General features: G+C 59.1%; 1 protein-coding gene across 1 annotated transcript in view; it reads left to right on the forward strand.

Annotated features, from left to right (window-relative positions):
- Nucleotides 1–381: 381 nt before the first annotated feature.
- The window catches only part of KCNK1 (potassium two pore domain channel subfamily K member 1), a 32,580-nt gene continuing 11,703 nt past the window's right edge, over nt 382–21,258 (forward strand). Inside the window, exon 1 of the mRNA XM_016163367.2 lies at nt 382–811. Coding sequence (XP_016018853.1) covers nt 457–811 — 355 coding nt within the window. The 5' untranslated portion in view covers nt 382–456. The remainder of the gene's footprint in view (nt 812–21,258) is intronic.

Consider the following 21,258-nt stretch of genomic DNA (forward strand, 5'->3'; position numbering starts at 1 on the left):
TACCTGAGCCGCCACCACGTCAGCGCCACATCACCGCGGCTCCGGGCTGGGGCGGAGGCAGGAGAGGACGGGAGAGCGCGGCCCGCGGCGAGCCAATCGCGGCGGCGGGGCCGCGGGGCGGGGCGGGCGGCGCGGCTCGGGCTCGGCTCGGCTCCGCTCGGGCTCCGGCTCCCGCTCCCTCTCGGCTCCGGCTCCGGCTCAGCTCCGGCTTCGGCTCGGGCTCCGGCTCGGCTCCCGCTCGGCTCGGGCTCCGGCTCGGGCTCCGGCTCGGCTCCCGCTCGGCTCGGGCTCCCGCTCGGCTCGGGCTCCGGCTCGGGCTCCGGCTCGGCTCCCGCTCGGCTCGGGCTCCCGCTCGGCTCGGGCTCCGGCTCGGCTCCCGCTCGGCTCCGGCTCCCGCTCGGCTCGGGCTCCCGCTCGGCTCCCGCGCGGCGCGGCGCGGCGCGGCGCGGCGGGAAGATGCTGCAGTCGCTGGCCGGCAGCTCGTGCGTGCGCCTGGTGGAGCGGCACCGCTCGGCCTGGTGCTTCGGCCTGCTGGTGCTCGGCTACCTGCTCTACCTGGTGTTCGGCGCCGTGGTCTTCTCGTCGGTGGAGCTGCCCTACGAGGACCTGCTGCGCCAGGAGCTGCGCAAGCTCAAGCGCCGCTTCCTGGACGAGCACGAGTGCCTGTCGGAGCCGCGGCTCGAGCGCTTCCTGGGCCGCGTGCTGGAGGCCAGCAACTACGGCGTGTCGGCGCTCAGCAACGCGTCGGGCAGCTGGAACTGGGACTTCACGTCCGCGCTCTTCTTCGCCAGCACCGTGCTGTCCACCACGGGTAGGAGCGGGGCCGCGGGGCGCGCGGAGGCCCGGCCCGGGGCCTGGCGGCGCGGGCGGCCGCGGGCGTGCGTGGCTGCGCCCCCTCTGCGCGGTCCCCGGCCGGCCGCGGGCGGGGGGGGGGGCGCGTCCGAGGGTCACCTTCCCCGGGGCGCCTTCCCCTTCGGCGAGGCAGAGGCGTTTCGGCCGTTCTCAGTCTTTGGGGGGGGGCCCGCTCTGGGGCTAGCGGGTGACATCACTCCGCGCAGGTGACCTCTGAGCGCACAGGCCGGTCCGGTTTCTTTCCAGAGCGGGAGGGGGGCCGAGGGAGGGGGCGTCCGATTGCCCGTTACCCTCGCGAAACGGGGGTACCTTGATTCAGCAGATTTTTCAACTTTAGGTGCGCGAGGCCGTCCTTAAACTTCGAAACGCGCTTCCCTCGCCACTGACCGGGCGGGCCGTGCGCGGACCCGGCCCGTCCTGGGGGGCCGGGTGGGGGGCGCCCGTCCTGCGCCCCAGGGCCGGTCACCGCGCCAGAGGGATGCGCGGGGCCGAATTCTCCCCGCAGCCGGGAGAGGCGCGTGCACCTGGGGGGGGGGATGTTTTAAGTTGGTGCGCGGACCCTGAAAGTGTCTCGGCATCCGCCGCTGTCCTGTCTGTGCCTGAGGTCAGGTCACCGAATCCATCTTGGCGTGCGCACACCTGGGCACACACTTCCTAGTCAAGTCTGGGCCTTGTGATTTGCCTGCCAGGAAGTTTTTGCACCCCGCCCCCTCACCATTACAGGTAAAACCACCTAGTTACTCCCACTCCTCCCTCGCCCCACCCTTCCCACCTCCCAGGGCTTGTTTGTTTTAATCCTCGGGCTAAAGCCAGTCGATAGTCGATAGTCGTGGTAGTCATTTGGTAATGAGTAGACTGCACACTGCCCTCTTAGATCCTGTAACACCCTGACGGGAACTCCGGGGTGAATTACTGAACAGACTTGCCTTTGCCCCGAAATAAACAGAAGCAGAAGTCCAGCTCTGTAGCCATAGTTTTTCATCTGCGTTAAACTGAAATGTAGCTTTAAACAAGACAGACCTGTTACCTTGCTTTTTAGCTTTGCCAACACTGTCCAGGTTCGTTGAACCAGTCCTGCTTGCATTGTCTGTACCTGGCTCTGGCCCTCGGGTCACTCAGAAGTCACCCAGCCTTTCCTTTTGTGCTAAACGGAGAATCACTCATTCTCTGCAGAAGTGTTTCCACCGGCTACAGAAGGTCTGCGCCTGGGTGGCGGCATTGGGGGGGAGGTGTGAAGGCGCGTAACTTCCAGCACTCTCAGAGTAATGGCGCTTTAAAGATGGAACAGGAAGAAGGACAATGTTGAGAGGAAGAGGACGATGTGTTCGCTGTTCCCGCGTGGGAGTTCCCACTGCGGATGCACTCGTGTGGGGTCTCAACGCCATGTACACCTAGCTCAACGCTGGTCTGCATCTAGTCGGAAACACTAGTCGACGTCTCGTATGCACAATTCTTTTCCAGATTCCAGCCCTTCCCCTTTTTAAAATGGGGAAAACTGTGGTTTCTGACTTTAAAAAAGTGGGCAGAGATGTGTCCCTCTTGGTATTCGAGTTGCATTGCAGTCCTATGAAATGAAAGTCTCTTCATGCAGAACAAGAGTTCGTTTAGGAGATCGGGTGGAAGGGGCACACGAGGATAACCAAGGAAGAAAGTGCCTCTGGGTTTGTAAAATTAGCAAATCAATGACATTTTGTCATTGCTAGAGTAGAATAGAATTTGTTATTCAGATGGAATTCAGAATTCTATCCTAAACCAGGGCTATTCTTTTATTAGTTTTGTACTGACCCGTTATCTGACACACTGATGTTCCGAATGTTATCAAAACGCTGGTTAGCGGGTAGAGGATCGGCCGATTTTTGCAGTAAAGCTAGTGTACTTCGTGTCCAGAAACACATCTTCTGGAAAAGTACCAGACAACGGAAATGACTCGGAGCTGTGGTTCTTGCTTCTCTTTCAGGTAGATGTTAGACCCCTGTCGTGTTTTTGGTTTCTGTCTTTTAGCTCTGTCGATGGCAAGTCAGTGAGATGATTGTCACCCGGTCAGTCCGTACAGTCAACCCCGGGCTTGTTCACAATAGGCGCCCAAGACAGGAAGAGTAGGTGTCCAGAGGTGCTGTTCTGGGTGGTCGTCACTGTAGTGCAGGAGCCTGAATGCCTTCTGTCGGGATCTCCTCCTCCCGGACACACACACTTCCATTTCTGGAAGGAACTGGGTGAAGTCTTCGAGGTCTGTTTGTAAGAAGCCTCGGGTCGGTAATTCCGCAGCACGCACTTCATCCTCTGCTCTGCCAAGGACGCTCAATTATTTCCAGCAAACAATTTAACGGCTCTTTACTTCTCCTTGGTTGCAGAGGATAAGGCGACATCTATGTAGGAACCACATGGGGCGGAAGAAAGAGTGTGACCCCACTCTGCCTTTTCAGGGTCGAGGGCTGTATGAACATAGGACGAGGTGTTATAGACCGAGGTATTTCCCACAGGACTTTTATACTGTGATTTTTTTTTTTCAAGGATTAAGGAAATAACATCTAGGTGACACGTGGGGAGTAAGAATTAGTATTTATAACGTTGTCTTTAGTAGCTGTATAACACTTCCAGCGATCTCATTCATTCTTAATAGTTAGGTACTGTCAGTTTGCTTCTTTGTTCACTCCCCTGAGCAAGGCTGTCTCATGAGATTTCGTGGCTGCCGCTGCATTTTCCTACTTTGTAACCGTGGGGCCACCAGACCGCCCAGTCCCTGTCTCTGTCACTGGGAGGCATGATGCCTTTCCTCAGGATGCCGTCGTACTCCGTTTATGAGGAGAAGCTCTGAAACTCTTATTTAAAGGGCTCATAAAAGGCACTTAATTCAGCTCATTGTACACTGGCCTTCGATTTATCTGGGGGGGGGGGGCGGGGAGCGCCCGCACCACTGGTGGTTTCAAAGAGGGAAAGTGAGACACCGTAATGGGGGTGCTGGGTTCATCCTTGGCTTTCCAGTCGTTTTCAGTAGGAGAGAGAAGTTCTTACCTATGACAAATACTTATTGAACTTTCTAATAGAACCCAGGTGGGCAAACTGTGGCTTCTGGGCCAGCTCTGACACGTCACCTGTTTTTATGTGGCCCGAGCTGAGAGTGGTTGTTATGTCTTCACATGGCTGGGGGAAAAAAAAAATCAGAAGGAAAGTGATATTCCCTGACACATTAAAGTTTTATGAAGATCAAATTTTAGTGTCCACAGAAAATTTTGTGGTTCTACAGCCACACCTGTTTATTTCTCTATCATTTATGGACACATTTCTGCTACAGGGTTGAGTTTTCTGCAGGATTGAGTAATTGTGACGGAAACCGTGTGGCCATAAAACCTGAAATATTTACTATCTTGCCTTTTGCAGAAAAGTTTGCTGACCCCTGCTTTAGAATAATACTTGGGGGGAACTCGAAGTCAGAGGCGTTCTAGACACTTAGCTTCATTTCGGAAAACGTCCTGTAAGACGCTTCGGCTCTCAGACTGGCTCGTGGTGTTTTACAGGTGGCCGGAAACGTTTAAATGCTGCACTCCCCGCTACAGCCACCTGGGGAGCTGCGTTCTGCGTTGGGGGCAGTGGGAAGCCACTGCGGCTGGAGCTGAGTGAGAGTGGGGTGTCGGGGTCAAGGAGCAAGGAAGGGGGTGGTGTGGGGTGTCACGGCACTGGGCCTTTATGTGTGCGGGGTGGACTGTGGTGACCGAGGAAGCGGTGATGTGATCTGACCGACGTCCTCATAACAGCTTCGCCCTGGCCGGTACCAGAAGACAAGGGCACAGGGGTCACCCAGATGAGGCCCATGGGTGGCTCACAGCAGGGCAGCAGGAGTGGGTGGCAAGGGTGGTCAGATTTCGGACACATACCGATAGGAGAACCGGCGGGCTTTGGGGGTGGATTGGACGAGAGGTGCGAGAGACAGAGTGGCCGAGAATGACCCCAGCGTTTCAGCCTGAGCCCCCGGCCTGAGCCCCGGCCTGAGCCCCCGACAGCTTGGAGGCAGAGGGGGCCGGGGACAGGGTTGGCTTTTGGGGGGAGGGTCTCGGGCTCAGCCATGGGCCATCTGAATCTGAGGTCCCTCAGGGCGTCCAGAGCCATCTGAATCTGAGGTCCCTCCAGGGCATCTAGGGCCATCTGAATCTGAGGTCCCTCCAGGGCGTCTAGGGCCATCTGAATCGGAGGTCCCTCGGAGGCATCCAGGGCCATCTGAATCTGAGGCCCCTCGGGGCGTCCATGGCCATCTGAATCTGAGGTCCCTTCGGGGTGTCCCGGGCCATCTGAATCTGAGGTACCTCCAGGGCGTCCGGGGCCATCTGAATCTGAGGTCCCTCCGGGGCGTCTGGGGCCATCTGAATCTGAGGTCCCTCTGGGGCGTCTGGGGCCATCTGAATCTGAGGTCCCTCCGGGGGGATCTGAATCTGAGGTCCCTCCGGGGCGTCTGGGGCCATCTGAATCTGAGGTCCCTCTGGGGCGTCCGGGGCCATGTGAATCTGAGGTCCCTCGGGGCGTCTGGGGCCATCTGAATCTGAGGTCCCTCGGGGCGTCCGGGGCCATCTGAATCTGAGGTCCCTTGGGGGCATCTGAATCTGAGGCCCCTCAGGGGCGTCTGGGGCCATCTGAATCTGAGGTCCCTCGGGGCGTCCGGGGCCATCTGAATCAGGTCCCTCGGGGGCATCCGGGGCCATCTGAATCTGAGGTCCCTCCGGGATGTCCGGGGCCATCTGAATCTGAGGTCCCTCGGGGGCGTCCGGGACCATCTGAATCTGAGGTCCCTCGGGGCGTCCGGGGCCATCTGAATCAGGTCCCTCGGGGGCATCCGGGGCCATCTGAATCAGGTACCTCGGGGGCGTCTGGGGCCATCTGAATCTGAGGTCCCTCGGGGCGTCCGGGGCCATCTGAATCTGAGGTCCCTCGGGGCGTCCGGGGCCATCTGAATCAGGTCCCTCGGGGGCGTCCGGGGCCATCTGAATCTGAGGTCCCTCGGGGCGTCCGGGGCCATCTGAATCAGGTCCCTCGGGGGCGTCCGGGGCCATCTGAATCGGAGGTCCCTCGGGGCATCCGGGGCCATCTGAATCACGTCCCTCGGGAGCGTCCGGGGCCTGCCCGAGGCCGGGTCGCACGCTCCTGCCATGTCACGAGGGCCTCACTGGTCCTGTGGCAGTGCGTCCTGCTGTACAGTGCCAGGACTCCAGGTCACATCACACGTGTCATCCGACCACAGAGGCCGAGGCTGTGGGGGCGGGGTGACACCTGACCTGGGCCTCGGTGGAGAAACAGTGTCCGTGAGCGGAGAAGACGGGAGCCCTGAGCCAGGGCGAGACCGGGGCTCCCTGGGCTGCGTGGTGTCCGGTGGTTTGAACTACTTCCGCTTCCGGGCTAGGAAGCAGCGCCCACGCCGTAGAGTTGGTCTCTAATTTAACGTTGCGTAGGGCCATGCGGAAAACTGGGAGGAGAGGCGGTGACGGGAGAATTTGCTTCCCATGTTCTTAAGTTTAACAGGAGGGTATTTCGTATTTGCTGTAGTTCAATATAAAATTTACATTATAATTAAAAGAACAGCGATAAATAAACATCTTCAGCACATTTTTTAGAGCGGCGAAAATTAAAGTTACCTTATTTACTTCCTAAAACAAATGACCTAGAATCAATGTTATTTACTTATTTAGGAAGTAAACAAGAAAAGATGATTTTTTTTTTTTTTCTGCAAGAGATCTAAGCATTTTAGGAATCTGTTAGCTTCAAATAAACACACTCATGGCTTATAAAAGATGGGAAATTATCACGAGACTCAGAAAACCCCCTGAGCAGGAGTCCTTGCTTCCGCACGTTTTTGAGTTTGCTGAATTCGCTGTTTGAAACGGTGCCACTTGAACGCTCCAGCTCCCTGCTCGTCCCCGGTGACCCGGGGGCCCTCCTCGTCTCAGGTGCCTCAGTTTGTGCACAGGTGGGAAAGCGGATGTTCGAAACTAGAATTAAAAGGTTAAAACTAAAATTCTTCAGATGTTTGAGCGCCAGTTACCAAGGCACTCAATTATTTAAAGTCCGTGTTGAGGTGGATTAAGTTAATTAAAGACACGAGAGGCTGTTCACAGCTCCTGTCACGACAGGTGGCCGCACTGAGAAGTTCCGAGGGGGACAGGCACCCCCATCACGCCCTACCTGTCCCCCAGTGCTGTGACACACGCCACTGCGGCCACACGGGTGCACAGGTGCCCTCCGAGCGGAGGAGCCCTGCCCGGTCACGGGGAAGGTGCCGTGTGCTGACAGCCGACCGTCGGCCAGACGCCCGGCTCGCTCACGCCCCGTCTCCGTGAGCAGCAGAGGAGGAAAGAAAAACCAAAACTGACCTCGCCGCCCCGGCCCGTGGAGCCGGCCCTGAGCCTGCGTTTCTTCTTGGCGACTCTGGCCAGACACCTTTGTTTGTAAAGCTGGACCGGATGAGGCTGGGGCGACACATGTGACCCCTAAATCCACACATCGAGACAGCCCGTCTGGCTTCGCTCGCGACGTGCCGGGCGCGCTGACCGGAGCTGGTCACCGCCCGCCCTGTGGCCCGGGGCGCGCTGACCGGAGCCGGTCACCGCCCGCCCTGTGGCCCGGGGCGCGTGGTCTGGTCCGTCTCGCTTCACTGCCCCGTCACCACCTGGGGACGGCCGAGGGCGGGAGCACCTCAGAGCCGTGTCCCCTCTTAAGCACGGGCAGGGACGCCTTTTCCCTCATTAACCCGGGGGACGGAGTCGTCGAGCACGACTGTCGTCAGTGCCGTCAGACTGAAAAAATACAGCCTGACGGAGGGAAAAGTGAGACTCGTGAATCACTTTTAGGGAGAATGTTGACTTTCAGATGTCCTCAGTCGCCCGACGTGTTCTTGGGGGAACCTTAAAAGTAAATCCAGGGAGGGCGTAAGGGGACAGGTGCTGTGCTGGTGCCGGCCTGGAGACCGAGGGGCCCGGGTTCCCTCCAGGTGAGTCGTCGCCTCCAGAAGCCCGTCGCTGGTGCATCCAGACAGCCGAAGGGCCGGGCAGGCCCCTCGTCCTTCCGGGCCCGACGCTCTGTGGTCCTCGGTCTCTGCCGTGCTTCCCTGCTCTGTGCCCACCGTGTGGGGACACGTAGAAAGTCCTGCGAAGGGACAGTCGCTGACTTCCAGAAGCCTGCGGTCCAGCCGGGGAGGCTGAACCGAACCGGCGGACGCCCGGAGAGCTGTGCGGGTGTGGCCGCCCAACGGCCGAGTCGCGTGGGGCCCCGGCGACAGCTGCGGGCTGTGAGGGGGTGCCCAGTGTGGGCTGAGGAGTTTAGAGGGGCTTCATGGGGGAGGCGACTCGGGCAGGGTTTGGTCAGGTGGCTCAGGGGAGAGAGGGCTCTCGAGGAGAGGGACGTGTGCTGAGCACAGGCGCCCAGAGGAAGCACGAGGCTGGCCTGGGCTCGGGGCGGCGGGCCACCTGTTGGCAGGTGGCTGAAGAGAGGCGTTAAAGGTGGAGGCGGAGGTGTGGGAAGGGGACGTGGGGGAGCCCGGCCCGCAGAGCGGCTTCCGGAGGGGAAGCCGGAGCTGGGCAAACGCTGGCGCTCCCGGTGCCTCGTGCTGAAGAAGAGAGGAGACTGGATGGGGCGGGGGTGGGGACAGCGAGGGACGACCTCAGGCAGGGCACTGGGTGACAGAAATGGGCCGCCTGGGCCCTGGGGCACAGCGCGACAGAGAGATGGCCCCGGGCTGACTTCCCAACAATTTCGCTGTGTGAGCGAGACCTGGGTGAGTCACCAGGGTGTTGCTGTATGTCACAGTGTAAGTTCTTTCCGTGTGCGTGCGGCTGGGGACGCTGACGGGGACAAGCCCAGTTCTGTGCGCCTTCGCCTCCTCATGCATGTGCGGGTCGTCCAGACCCCGGCCTCTGGGTGTGCTGGGCGACAGAGAGGGAGGCTCACCCCAGATTCTTAGGGTTCAGCCATACGTGGCGGGATAAGCCGAGGGGTGCGGTTATCATGGTTCCTGGCCGCGAGCATGCCAGGTACGGGCATTTCTACAGTTTTGGAAAGTTCTAAATAGAATAGCCATTCCCAGGATCGTGTTTATACTATTAGTTGGCTTTAAGTAAATTCTTCTTTGACATCATAAAATCTCAACTTCAGCTCAGTTCCTGAGAGACCAGAGGGTACCTTAACGAAGCTTTTGTCTTTAAAGAATGTGGGTGCCATAAATACAACCTGTGCATTCTGTAGTTGTTCAGGACTTCTTAGTTAAGTGGGCTCAGCGAGGGTGGCCGGCTTCCCCTCATCACAGAGCTTCCGTTTTCCCTGAGGGCGGCCAGTATCAGACATCCGCTCTTCCTCAGGAAGCCAGGTAGGTGGCAGAAGACTGAAAACGCACCGGTGCCTGGAGGAAAAGGGGCCACTTCGCGTAAATCTTGAAATTTATAATCTCGCTCATTTTCCTTCCTCATCAGATGTGACTTTATAAAACCCACGCGCGTCACCACAGCGTCGGGTTGCGGTTTCCCTCCTTGCTGCCTTATGCGAAAGCTGTGAGCTCGAGCGCGCTGCATCTGGAGCCCACGTGTGCGGAGCTCACGTCACGCGTGCCCAGGTTTTGGTTCCGCCGCGGAGTTTGCACAGCGCACGGTGTGCAAATGTGTGAGGAGCAAAGCAGCGCGGGCTTCATTCCGGCGGAGACCTGCCATGGACCTGCGCGGATCCCGCGCGTGGGTGCGGGTGGGTGCGGGTGGGTGGGTGTCTGCGCGCCCCCATGCCAGGCCGCCCGCAGCCGGGCCGTGCTGCGCCCTCTCGGCAAAGGAGACGCGGCACTTCGGAGCTGCAAAGCGCTTGCTGCTGAGAGCCTGGGAGGGAGGGGAGGGGGCGCGGGAGTGGAGTGGGGGGATGGGGGGGTGTTGGCGGTGGTCGCTCGGGTGACACCGCGCACGCGTCCATTCCCACGCGCTTCCTCCGGACAGAGCGCCGCGCGCCCCGCGCCCCACATCGTGCGCCCCGCGGACTCCGCCCTGTCTGCGCCTCGGCTGGGACCTAGTTCCGAGGGGTGAGGGGCGTGAGGGGCCGGTTGTCACGGCGCTCCCCTCGTCCCCCGATGCATGGTGGGGTTCCGGCACCTGCAGGGGTGCCTGGGGGCGGGGCCTCCCGCCGGACGTCTAACATCTGCTTAGCTGTTGGGGGGGCGGCGAGCGCCCAGCTCTAGGGCCCCGACGTCCCTTGGGCGCAGCCCGTGGTGCCGTCCTCAGTGACGGGATCTGCCAGCCCACGGGCTGGCATCGCGCCCCCCTGGCCTGTGCCCTGACACCTGGAGGACAGAAGAGTGTCCGCAGCGGGCGACCGCACCTTGGGCGTACGGGACTTCGCGTCGCTCGCTCGCAAACACGGGGTGGCGTGCGCCCCGCTTCCCTCCTGCCTGGCAGGCGGGCGATGCAGTCCTGGAGGTCAGGGCCGTGCAGCCTCCGCTCAGTCGCCCCCAGCGCGGGGAGCCCGGAGCCCCGCGCGTCCCCGAGCGCCCGCCCTCCCCCTGCCTGGGCTCCGCCCTGCGGGGCGCCCTGCGTGCGGGCGGCGGCTCCGGGCGCCAGCGGCGCTTCCGCGTCCCGCGTCCACGCCGAGGGACCGGGAACTTCAGCCTCTGTTGTCTCCTCATCTGGTCCGCTTTGGTTCGGGCACAGGGAACCGCTGTCCTGGTCCCTGCAGAGGTGTCGTGGGTCACCCTGGCCCCGGACCCGAGAGCCGACGGTGACCGCCAGCTGCCCGGAGCTCAGGCTCAGCCCGGACGCCAGGACGCGCTGTGCGCCCCGCGCGGCGCCCCACGTCGCCGCCGTGCGCCCGGGGAGGAGCAGGTGCTGCGCCTTCCGCTGGGCAGGGACGTGGCCCCGGCGAGCCGCCTTCGCGTGGGTGACACGAGCTGTCTGCCCCGCGCCTGGTGCCCCGAGAGCGGCCACCCGAGTTAATGAGTACGCCTGCCGTGGCAGGTTCTGCACGAAGTCACTTCTCCGTGGACAGAGTTGCCCTGTTTTCGACCTTTTTCTCTGAAAATATCAGCTCGCCTTTGAAACTAAGTCTTGACATGCAGACAACTAAATTTCCTGATTGTATTGAGGCGAATGCTTGACTAGCCGTTTTGACCCTGGGACAGTAAGGCCCGTTAGGGCCTCGAGGCCTCGGGGTCCGTTTTTCGCAGTCTCACCACGGCTGGATTTCCTCCTTTATTTTTTTTAACTGCCAGCAGGTCCCCGTCGACCTCAGCGTAGGCGCCGCTGCGGGCTCTCCTGGCCGTGGTTTGTCCCCGTTTGCTGCTCAGACGTCACAGAGGGATCCGGTTCAGTGAGTCCAGCGATTGCTGCCGCTGGCTGGCCACACGCCGTGGGCCTCGCGCTGGACGTGACTTCTCTGTCCTGCCGCTGACCCTGCGCTGACCTTGGAGGTCACGGCCGCGCTGCTTCCCGAGCCGGGTCTCTGCGTCCTGCCCGCCAGGCCCCCTGCCCCGCAGGCCGCCCCGCGGAGCAGCAATCCGCGCTGAGGATTCCGCACCGAGGTTTCTGAGCGTCTCATCTCCCATGCAGACTGTTCCTTTAGAGGGCCAAGCTAGGAGATCATGTGCTCTGCCTTGAGAAATGCTTCGAAACCCGTCTTCCCAGTGTCTGGTGTCACCCGTGGCTTCTTATCAGAGCTTCCTCCTCGGCCCTTACCAAAGCCAGGACGGTTGCTGTTCACGTGAGTTTGGCTCCGTAGGTCATTTCACGAAAATCGTATTGATGGCTAATGAGTGACTCATATGAAAATGTGGTCCCTGAGAAATGGGGTGGAGAGGAAGTCACCAGCAATGCCGTTCGTTTTGTGACCCTTAGAAATCGACCCTGTCGTTGATGGCCCTGGCGTTTGCATCCTCTGGCAGGTATGACACCGTAAGGGTGCATAAAGAAAATTAACATTTTTAAGAAGAAAATTCCACTGGAGTATTTCTGATAGGGCTCTTCCCCGGGGCATCTTCATAGAGGTCAATACATTAAAATAAGCCAGATTAACAGAAAATACTTGGGAAATGCCGATAGCCCGTTACACCTAATGTTCGTCTTTCTGAGAAATTCAAGAAATAGTCTTGAACCTAAGACTATTTGACTTTATCGCCTTCCTTAAATGGTCAGTTTTGTGAGATGAAATTTCTGGACCTTCCTCTCAGTTTTGCTGTGAACCTAAAACCACTCTAAAAAGTAAAGTCTATTTTAAAAAGAGGAGAGGAGAGGAACTGCAGGCAGGTGGTTGAGCCTGGTTTCTCAGAGTTCTGCTGCCCAGAGGAACAGAAAAATGGGCAGTAGCTGGCTCGGAGGTGGCCGGTCAGGAGAAGGGTCAGTTGGTTAGCGGAGAGAAGGCGGACAGCTGTCCTCTGGCGGGCGAGTGGGGTGGAGACCTCATGCCAAGGTGGGGAGCTGGTCTCGGGGACAGAAAAGCCAGGGTCGTGGTCACAGGCGGGAGCTGTGCTGGGGGTCGGGGGGAGGTCTGCTGAGCCCTTCTTTGCCGACTTCCGTGTGCTTAGTGAGATGAGAATGTATTGAAACCAAAAGACTTAAAATTCACCGAAATCCATCACCAATTTCTCTGCCCAGCTCTCAACGCTCACCCTCAATTCTTTCAAACTGGCCTCGCGGCTCGTCAAGCTAAAATTGCTGTTTGGCGGTGAATATTTACCTCTTCTTAGGCACAGACTCACCAAGTGTGCAGTGGGGCCTTCGACTGGCCGTGTGACCCCCTGCGTCTGACCAGTGAGTGACAAGACATCTGGATGAAAACTGCGCAACAGGAATTCTTTATGGTCCAGTGGGACGGGTGGACTGTAGTGCCGTTTGGGGGACCGCCGGATTAAAAGTACATCCAACCGAGTCATTTGAGGAGCAAGAAACTCATTTTACACTTTAAATGGTTCTTTTTATTGGGCTGATACGCTCAGCATTTAAAGTCTTTTAAGAGAAGATTCTCAAAGGCAGGAGAAGGATCTTTCGTTTGAATACTAAGTGTATTTCATATTTGTCATTTATCATGAAAATTACAGAAATTAGTGTTCCATAAAATGTTCTAGGCCATAGAAAAATGAAAACCATGAAGCGTTACCCACCTCCCCCACTTAGTAGAAGCAGGAACCTCTCCCATGGTGGATTTTTAAAGTTAATAAAATACAGGTTTGGGTATTCACTCCGTTGGCTTACATGTCTTAAACGGTAAAACAGTCAAATAAGTGTCCGATGCTAGATGCTTAAAGGGGGGGGGGTGAGTAGGGTACACGCCTCTCCTTTTCCTGACGGTGTGTCTGCCCAAAAGAAAGAGCTCACAGCAGCTCTTTCCTGAGGTCACCCAGAGACGAGGGTTAGGAGAGGGCTAGAAAAAGAAGGAAATCTCTCCCTCCCCCCTCCCCCTCTGTCTGTCTGTCTCTTTCTCTCTCACACACAGTCATTCTCCAGAATGGAAAAAAAAAAAAAAAATGATCAGCTCAGGAAATTGTGCAGAAGTGAGAATGTTTCTCTTGCTTGTGACAGATGGGACCAGGGCACTGCAGAACACTCTCGTGAGGTGGGGACAGATTGTGGAGGCCGCAGAGCATGGGGCCCGAGGCCGCCAGCCACCAGGCCTCCCCCTAGAGGGAGGGGGTCTCTGGGCCACCCCTGCCCCCGCCTGGGCCGCCCTGTCGCACAGGTGCGGGGCTTGGGGACCCGGCTGGAGGGAGCAGGGTGCGCTGAGCACACCAGCTCTGCAGCCGCGGGCGCGATGGCGCCGTTGAACCATGTTCAGGAGAATGTGTCAACGCCAGAAGGTACTGTTTTTAGAAAGGGAGGCAGTCACATGACTCCAGCGAGCATCTGCCCGTCCTGCCTCCGGCTCTGTGGGGTCGGGCACACGTCCACGCGCGTGGCAGGTACGGTTTCCTGCTGTCGCGAGCCGCCGAGTCGGCTCTGACTCCCGGCGACCCTGCGAGCGGCCGCGTGCGCGCGTGTGTCACCGTGGCCCTGCTCGGCTGTGGACTCAGGCGGGCGCCTCTGCTTCCCCCGTCGCCGTCTTCGGGAAATCGCCCGCAGCACCGGGGGCCGCGCTCGCTGTTTGGGAAGATACAGACGAGCCTCGGCGCACTTAGTTTTTTTTCTGACCCAAGCCTTCAGCCCCTCCCCGCGCGTGTGCACCGGAGAAGAGGTGGCCGCGCGGGATCCGAGTTTTTCACTCAGGTGGCCCCGAACCTGCACCAGACGGAAGAAAGGGCTGGCGCTTCCCTCGCCTGCCGCTGGCCCTCCTCCGTCTCACGCCCAGCTCCTTTTAACCGGTCCCCTGGCCCCTGATCACACGCTGGTTTGCGTTCTTTTAAAATGTTCTCTTTTTGCTTCGCAACTATTTTTTTTTCATAAGGTGAGAGGAGCATGCATCTGGGTCTTTGTCTCTTCAAAGGACCTGCAGCGTCTACGTGTTTGGCACGTAACAGGCATGTCACAGAGACCTGAACGTCACAGCCACAGTGTACTGAATTCCTGCCTTCGGGGCTAGACATGCGAGGGGCGATTTTTCCACTTTTGTGTTGCCCGGTGAATCTGTCTCTCCTATGAGGGGTCCCCGCTCTTTCACGCCACGTTTCCCTCTCATTTATCTGCCAAGAATATTTAAAATTAGAAGAATCCACCGTCTGACAAAGCGGTGAACACTCGGTCTATTTGTGTCTGGTGTTTGATCCGCTCCCCGTTACTATCCTAGTGGAGAGAACTGAAGCTTTTTAAGCTGTGCAGGTTTTTAGAAAACAGGTTCACGGCCACCAGCCATCTCATGAGCTAGGCGTTGCGGTTTGTTGGCACGTGTGCTCGGGTTTGGACTTGGTTTAGTTTTGTTCTCCTGACTTTCATCCTGGAAACTCCTTCCTGAAAAGCGACACCGCAGGCTGGTCCTTGCTACATACAGGCTGGGGGGAACGTGCCGGATGGAGACCCTCTGGGGGATCCCCCCACCCCATTCCGTCTGTGGGCAGTTGCCTGCCTGGGGCTCGCGGGTGGGTGGAAAAGAGACCGATTAAACCTTGAGCATTTCAGGAGGTTCGAGCGACTCCTTTGGTATTCTCGTGTTTCAAATGAGGATTTGCAAAGCGGACTGTAAGCTTCCTATCCAGAGAGACATCTGAGTTAAGAATTCTCTTCTCAAACAGACTGGAATCCCCTAGCCGTGTGGGAAGCAACAGCGAGAGTTAATCAGAAATAGACTCCCCTGATGGGATACAGTGTTCCCGCACCCCGGGTAGTTTTGAAAAGGCCTTGGAAACACTTATAAGAAACAGCAGTTGTGCAATGTCGGTGTCACCGTGGGCTACTCGTTGCCAGGTGGGCAGGTGAGGAACAGAGCACCTGGAGTTCTGGCTGCCGGCCTCCGAGGGCCGGTAGGACGCCCAGCCCTGCTTCTGACCTCGTGACGGGTTTGAATTCAGCAGGCTCGGCATATTTCTAATTTCGTCTCTGTTGAAAGACAAAACAGATTTGGAAGTAATTACTTATAGTTAGATGTTAATGGTAAAAGGAATTGGCCTCGAAAGTCATTTTCTTACCACGTGATCCGTCCCCCATGGTGGAAACCTGGCGACGTTTCACAGGTGTGTTTTTAATCTCTCTCAAGTAGGTACCCCTGTAAATTGCTCCAAAAGAGGTGGTTTTCTGGCAGGTTGTTGGGAAAGGTCAGGTCTGTCTCGTGTCTGCCGGTGACCGCCTTTTATGACTGCCGTCCTCACGGGCGGTGCCGTCTGGTCTCGTGGCCTTTGTTAGTCTGCCACGTGCACGGCCCGGTGCTGGGTTCCAGGTTAGGGATGCACAAGACAGAGTCCCCGGCACCAACATGTCTTCGTGAGACCTGCCAGCCATCATCTGTATGACTAATACGGCGACCGTTCCACTTACGATTGCTTTCGGCCGCAGTAAACAAAAGCCCCACTTTGCAGTGGCCTGGCTTGCTGGGGGTGGGGCTGTGCCCTGTCGCACTGTAGCGCCCGGCTGCGAGCGGTCGCTGGTCTTCGTGCAGCTGCTCCGCGCGGCCGGGCCCCTGTCGCTCCCCTTGCCTGACACCCCTTCGCGTGGGCTCCCTCGTCTTGTGCCAGCCCCCAGCATCACGGGGTGGCCGCTCAGCTCCGGACACGATATTTGTGATACAGGCAGGAACAAGCAAGGGTTTTCCCAGCCCAGCTTTTGCCAGCAGTTTCCACGTAAGTCTTATTGGTCAGCTGTACCTTGTGGTCACTCCTGGCTTCAGGGTTACCAGGAAAGGAAGCATGTGGCTTTGCCAGTCTCTGGTAGGGACTTGCCAAGAGAGAAGGGGTCCTGTGTGCTGTGAGGGCTGTCACGGCAGCGTGAGTCAGGTGCAGAGGCCGCGCCTGAGGGGCTTGAGGACAGGCCGGAAAGATGAAGGAGCAGCTTGTGTGGAATCATGCAGGTGTGGAGGGCAGGGGACGTTCTGAGAACACCTGGTTCTCTTTGGTCGGCCGCGAGCCAGCAGTGAGCCTGGACATACGGGCACCTACCCGAGGGGCTGGTTCCTAAGCTTTTGCCGTGAAAACGGGTGGTGGGCAGGATGGGCAGAGCAGGAGCAGAGCCGGTAGGGGGGCTCTTGTATAAGAGGGGGGACAAGCAGTCCTCGCCCGTGACTCCCAGTGGTGACAGAGACCGAGGCGTGAGCTGGGGAGGTCCCTCCAGTGTCGGGGCTCTAGGTGAGGGTCGGCAGCGAGGGGCGCGGGTCCTGGGCTGCTCTGAGGCCGCTGGGGGCCGCCGGGTGGAGCCGGGCTCTGCGGTGGGAGCTGAGCTTACACGGCCAGTCGCCGCTGCCCCGGGCTGGAGGTGGCTGTGCTGCGTCCGAGGCTTGCTGGGAACGGAGGGCTGGGTTCAATGGAGAAGTCGGCTCTGTGTGTCATGGATTAGGGACTCCGTGTGGGCGGGGGCTCCAGAGTGACAGAGCGGCCGGCTCACTGCACCCCGCTGCTGCACCAGCTCAAGCTCTTACGCGTCCTTCCGAAGCATGACCTCCCTTCCGACCTCCCCTTTGATGACCTCCCCTCCGACCTCCCCTCCAATGACCTCCCCTCCGATGACCCCTCCTCCGATGACCCTCCTCTGATGACCTCCCCTCCGATGACCTTTCCTCCGATGACCTCCTCTATGATGACCAAACCGCCCTCCGATGACCCCCCTCGATGACCTCCCCTCTGATGACCCTTCCTCCGATGACCCTCCTCTGATGACTTCCCCTCCGATGACCCCCCTCCGATGACCTCCCCTCTGATGACCTCCCCTCCGATGACACCCCTCCGATGATCCCCCTCCGATGACCCCTCCTCTTATGACCCCCCTCCGATGACCTCTGCTGTCAGCACAGCCCTTTTCTAGAGCGAGTTCCTATTAAACACGTGTGTCTCCTGAGACTGTGGTGCCCGCTGTTACCCCTCCGTGGCGGTCAGAAGCCGGGCAGGGAGAGCTGGACTTCTTACGGGGCTGTGGGCCACTCCCGGTCTTAGATCCGGTGACAGCAGCAGCCAGAACTGCCCCGGCCCCCCACCCCCCACACGGCGTGGGCGTGGTGAGGCTGAGGCCCTGCGAACCACCCCCACCCTGCTGCCCCCTGCGGTCGGCAGCTGCTCCCTCGGTGCTGCCGGCGGCTCCTCCAGGCGCTTAGGCACCGAATGTAATCAAGGCAGCCGAGTCCCCGTCTCCCCCTGAGTTGGGGACGCAGTCAGCACAAAGCCGGGGAAGACGGTGCTCACTGCTACAGGAAGTGGAGGCGGGAGATGGGCTTCGGGTGACGGAGCGACCAGGGGTTGACCCGGGAGCTCTCCGCGACAGTGGTGTTGGACCGAGACCCGATGGCGTCCGGGCAGCGAAGGCTTCAGAGCTCGGGGCCAGCAGGCGCCAAGGCCCTGAGGTAGGAGCTTTGTGAAGAGTAGACAGAAGGTCAGTGTGTCCAGACGGTAGTACGTGAGGGGGACAGTAGTAGCGAATTTGGCCAAAAAAACAGGGACCAAGTCCCGCCGAGTTCTGTAATGCACAGCAAGGAATTAAGATTACGCTCTGTTTCCAGGCCTCACTATGACGCTGCTGGAGCGTCCCGCCTGAGGGTGATGTGATTTTCATTAAATCAACAGTGTCGTGATGGGCCGAGTGGTGGCCCCAGAGTCTGTGCTCATGTCCTGGCCCCTAGAACCTGTAAATGCGACCTTATTTGGGAAAAGGGCCCTTGTAGATGTAATTGAGTTAAAGATCTTGGGAAGCGGTCACCTGCCTTATCTGGATGGGCCCTAAATACAGTGGCCAGTGCCCTGAGACAGAAGAGGAGGGTACACAGAAGGAGTGGCCAGACGGAGCCGGAGGCCGAGACGGGCGTTTTGAAGCCACGAGCCGGGAACGTCACGTTCCTTGAAGCCTGGAGCCACCGGGAGCTGGACAAGGCAGGACGGGGTCCCCCCAGAGCCCTTGGAGGCTGTGTGACCACGCCAACGCCTCGATTTCAGACTTCTGGCCCCCAGAATTGTGAGACAATGCATTTCAGTTGTTTTAAGCCACCAAGTTATGGTGCCATATCATGGTGGCCACGGGGATGGGCACAGTGTCCCGTAGCATCAGCATGTATGGAGGGTGGAGTGGTACTGTGGGGCCTGAGTGGGTGGCTGTTAAGTGACTCGGGGGAAAAGCCTGCGGCTTGGACCGACAGCCACGTGAGTGATGGAAGGTGCATAGACTTAGGACCTACCTTGGAAGGAGAACCAACAGGACTTGGCGATACGTGGGAAAGAAGAATTAAAAATCAACTTGATGTTTGGCTTGAAGAATAAAGAGATGCTTGTGCTGTTACCTGAAAGGGGGGGCCTGCGGGAGGGGCGGTGTGGGCTGAGGTTTTCGGGGGGCGGGGGGAGGTGATCCTTACGAGGACACAGTCAGGAAATCTTTTGTGGACATATCAGTTTGGGGGATGCCTGTATCACATCCCCGGTGGGATTGTGACTAGGATGCTGGGCAGGAATTCGCCTAGAGCTGAGGGCCGGTGAGCCTGGGAGCCATCGGCACAGATCGGTGCCTCCCGGCCCAGCTGTGCCTCGGAGTCTCTTGGGAGCTTGCTAAGCAAAGATGCTGGTTCCTGCTCTCCATCCCAGACCAGCGGAAACGAGATCTCTCCCGTGTTGGGAAGTTCCCCGGGCCGGTCAGAGCCAGGGTTGAAGGACACAGGTGTCAAGATGGTGTTCGAGCCGAGGGTCTGGCTGCGATCACCCCGGCAGAGCTTCCTGAAAGATCAGAGCTGCCAACAGGGCGCAGGCACACTGGACTCCGATGCCTCGGCTGTTGGGGAGGCCACAGTCTTGGGGTTGGCATGTGTTCTCTCTGTGGGCCATGAGGCCGAGGAGGTAGGAAAGGGGTGGAGTGTAGATGCAGTAGCTCCTGAAGCAAGTCCCGGAGGGCTCCCTGAGGAGGGGGTCCAGCAGAGGCCTCGGAGGAGGGCCTGTGAGCCGGGGACACCGAGGAGTCACGTGTGACCCAAGCCAGGGGCAGTGTTTCAGGAAGGAGATTGTCAGATGGTGCTTAGAGGGTGGGAAGCATGAGGCCAGAATTAATGTGAGGCCCTCTCAAGGTCCCAGAGGCCAGCGGTGGCCTTGAACTCGGACCGTTTCAGCAGCCGTGTGGCCGGTGCCTGCAGGGAACCAGCGGAGGGAAGTGCGTTGGAACCCCCAGGTCCGCGCACCAGGTGCGGAGCCGGGAGGGGGGCCCCCGGCTCCTCGTTTCCCCCTCGAAATTGGGGTATCTGTGAACCAGTTTTGTTCAAAATGACTTCGCTGAACCAAGTGTTTAACCTTTCAGAAAGTGGTACGCGAATCTCCCTATTAACGTGTCAGTTTCGTAAATGGCATGTCACCTGCGCCTCTGTTCCTTTCATTTAAATCTTTTGAATGTGATTTGGCTTCAGGCGAGGTCCTCTGGATTTTCCCTGGCCGGGGACCCTGGCGCCGTCTCGGTGGGGTTTCGTGAGCAAGGTCGTCCCAGCTACCGAATCCCTCAAAGACGGAGCCAGTGTCGTCAGACCCCGCGGCCTGTGGCACGCTGGGCAAACACCAGGGCTCAAACTTCCCCGGGGAGGAGGGTGGCGAGCGTCGCGAGGTCCCTGGGCAGGGGTGCCGGGGCCGCCGTGGGGGGCGCCAGAGTTTCCGCCCCCCCAGCCCGGCTCGCGCCCCCTCTGTGCAGCCTCGGCCCTCGGGGCCCGTGGAGCCTCCGTCCCGCGCTGGCGCTCTGCGCGCAGCCCTGGTGCAGCCTCGGCGCGCGGCCGGGTTGGGGCTGATGCAGCCCCCACGGCCAGGGAAGGGGGACGGGGAGATGGCACTTCGGGAACACTGCGCGTCAGCGACGGCTTGGTACGCGGGAGGCCCCCCTGGGCTGCACTGCTCCCCCCTCCCCCCAGCTTGGCGGATGGGCCTGGGCCCCGCCGAGAGGCCTGTCCCACGGGCAGGAGCAGACAGTTGATTTGCTTTCACACCTGGAAACTACTGAGGAAACCCCAGAACTGATTCTCTTCTATCTGGTGAGCCCTTGTTGCCTACAGCTTGGGAGCTTGCGCCCTCAAAGAACAATCCGAGGTTTGAGCTCGTCTGTCTGACTATGGAATCCTTAGGACTCTGTTATGATGTGTCTTGTTTTTGTGCTAAATGTATGCTTACAGTACTGTGTGTACAAAAGCAGGATTTTAAGGCGTAAAAAACATCTAGGACGTCCTCCCAGAGGTTGTCCAGATGAAGCACTGTGTTCTTACACCCCCATTTTAAAGCCTTCGCTTTTTTACTTGTCGTGGGTTATTTTCAAATGTGTGCAAAATTAGGGAGAGCTGCACGGCGCACGCTCCCCGCACGGCGCACGCCCCCCGCGCCGCGCACGCCCCCCCGCGCCGCGCACGCCCCCAGCACGGCGCACGCCCCCCGCGCCGCGCACGCTCCCCGCACGGCGCACGCCCCCCGCGCCGCACACGCCCCCCGCACGGCGCACGCCCCCCGCGCCGCGCACGCCCCCAGCTCCCCGCGCGCAGGCCGCCGACTGCGGAGCTCGCCTTCCTGCTCCGTCCGTCCCACACGCCTTCCCACGTTTTTATTTCTCCTGGCGTGTCAGTACATTGTCAGAGGTGATACTGTGGTGACATGGCTTCAGGATCCCAGGGGCTTACGGGACAAAGGTGCCTGTCTGTCGTGGGTGCCAGTGCGCCTGCCTCTCACCTTCCTTACCCTGGGACCGCGCAGAGAGGTGGCCCTCTGCTTGTGGGAGACCCCGCTCGTGTTTTTCCTGAGGCGGATCCTGGACCCACTGGGCCAAAACCCTGAGCCAAGAGGAGAGAGGCTTCCGAGAAGGAGAAGTCTGTCACCTTTGTCACTGGCTCAGAAGTAAAAACCTGTGTTTT

Source organism: Rousettus aegyptiacus, unplaced genomic scaffold (assembly GCF_014176215.1).
Source record: "Rousettus aegyptiacus isolate mRouAeg1 unplaced genomic scaffold, mRouAeg1.p scaffold_m13_p_18, whole genome shotgun sequence".
NCBI classification, from domain to species: Eukaryota; Metazoa; Chordata; class Mammalia; order Chiroptera; family Pteropodidae; genus Rousettus; species Rousettus aegyptiacus.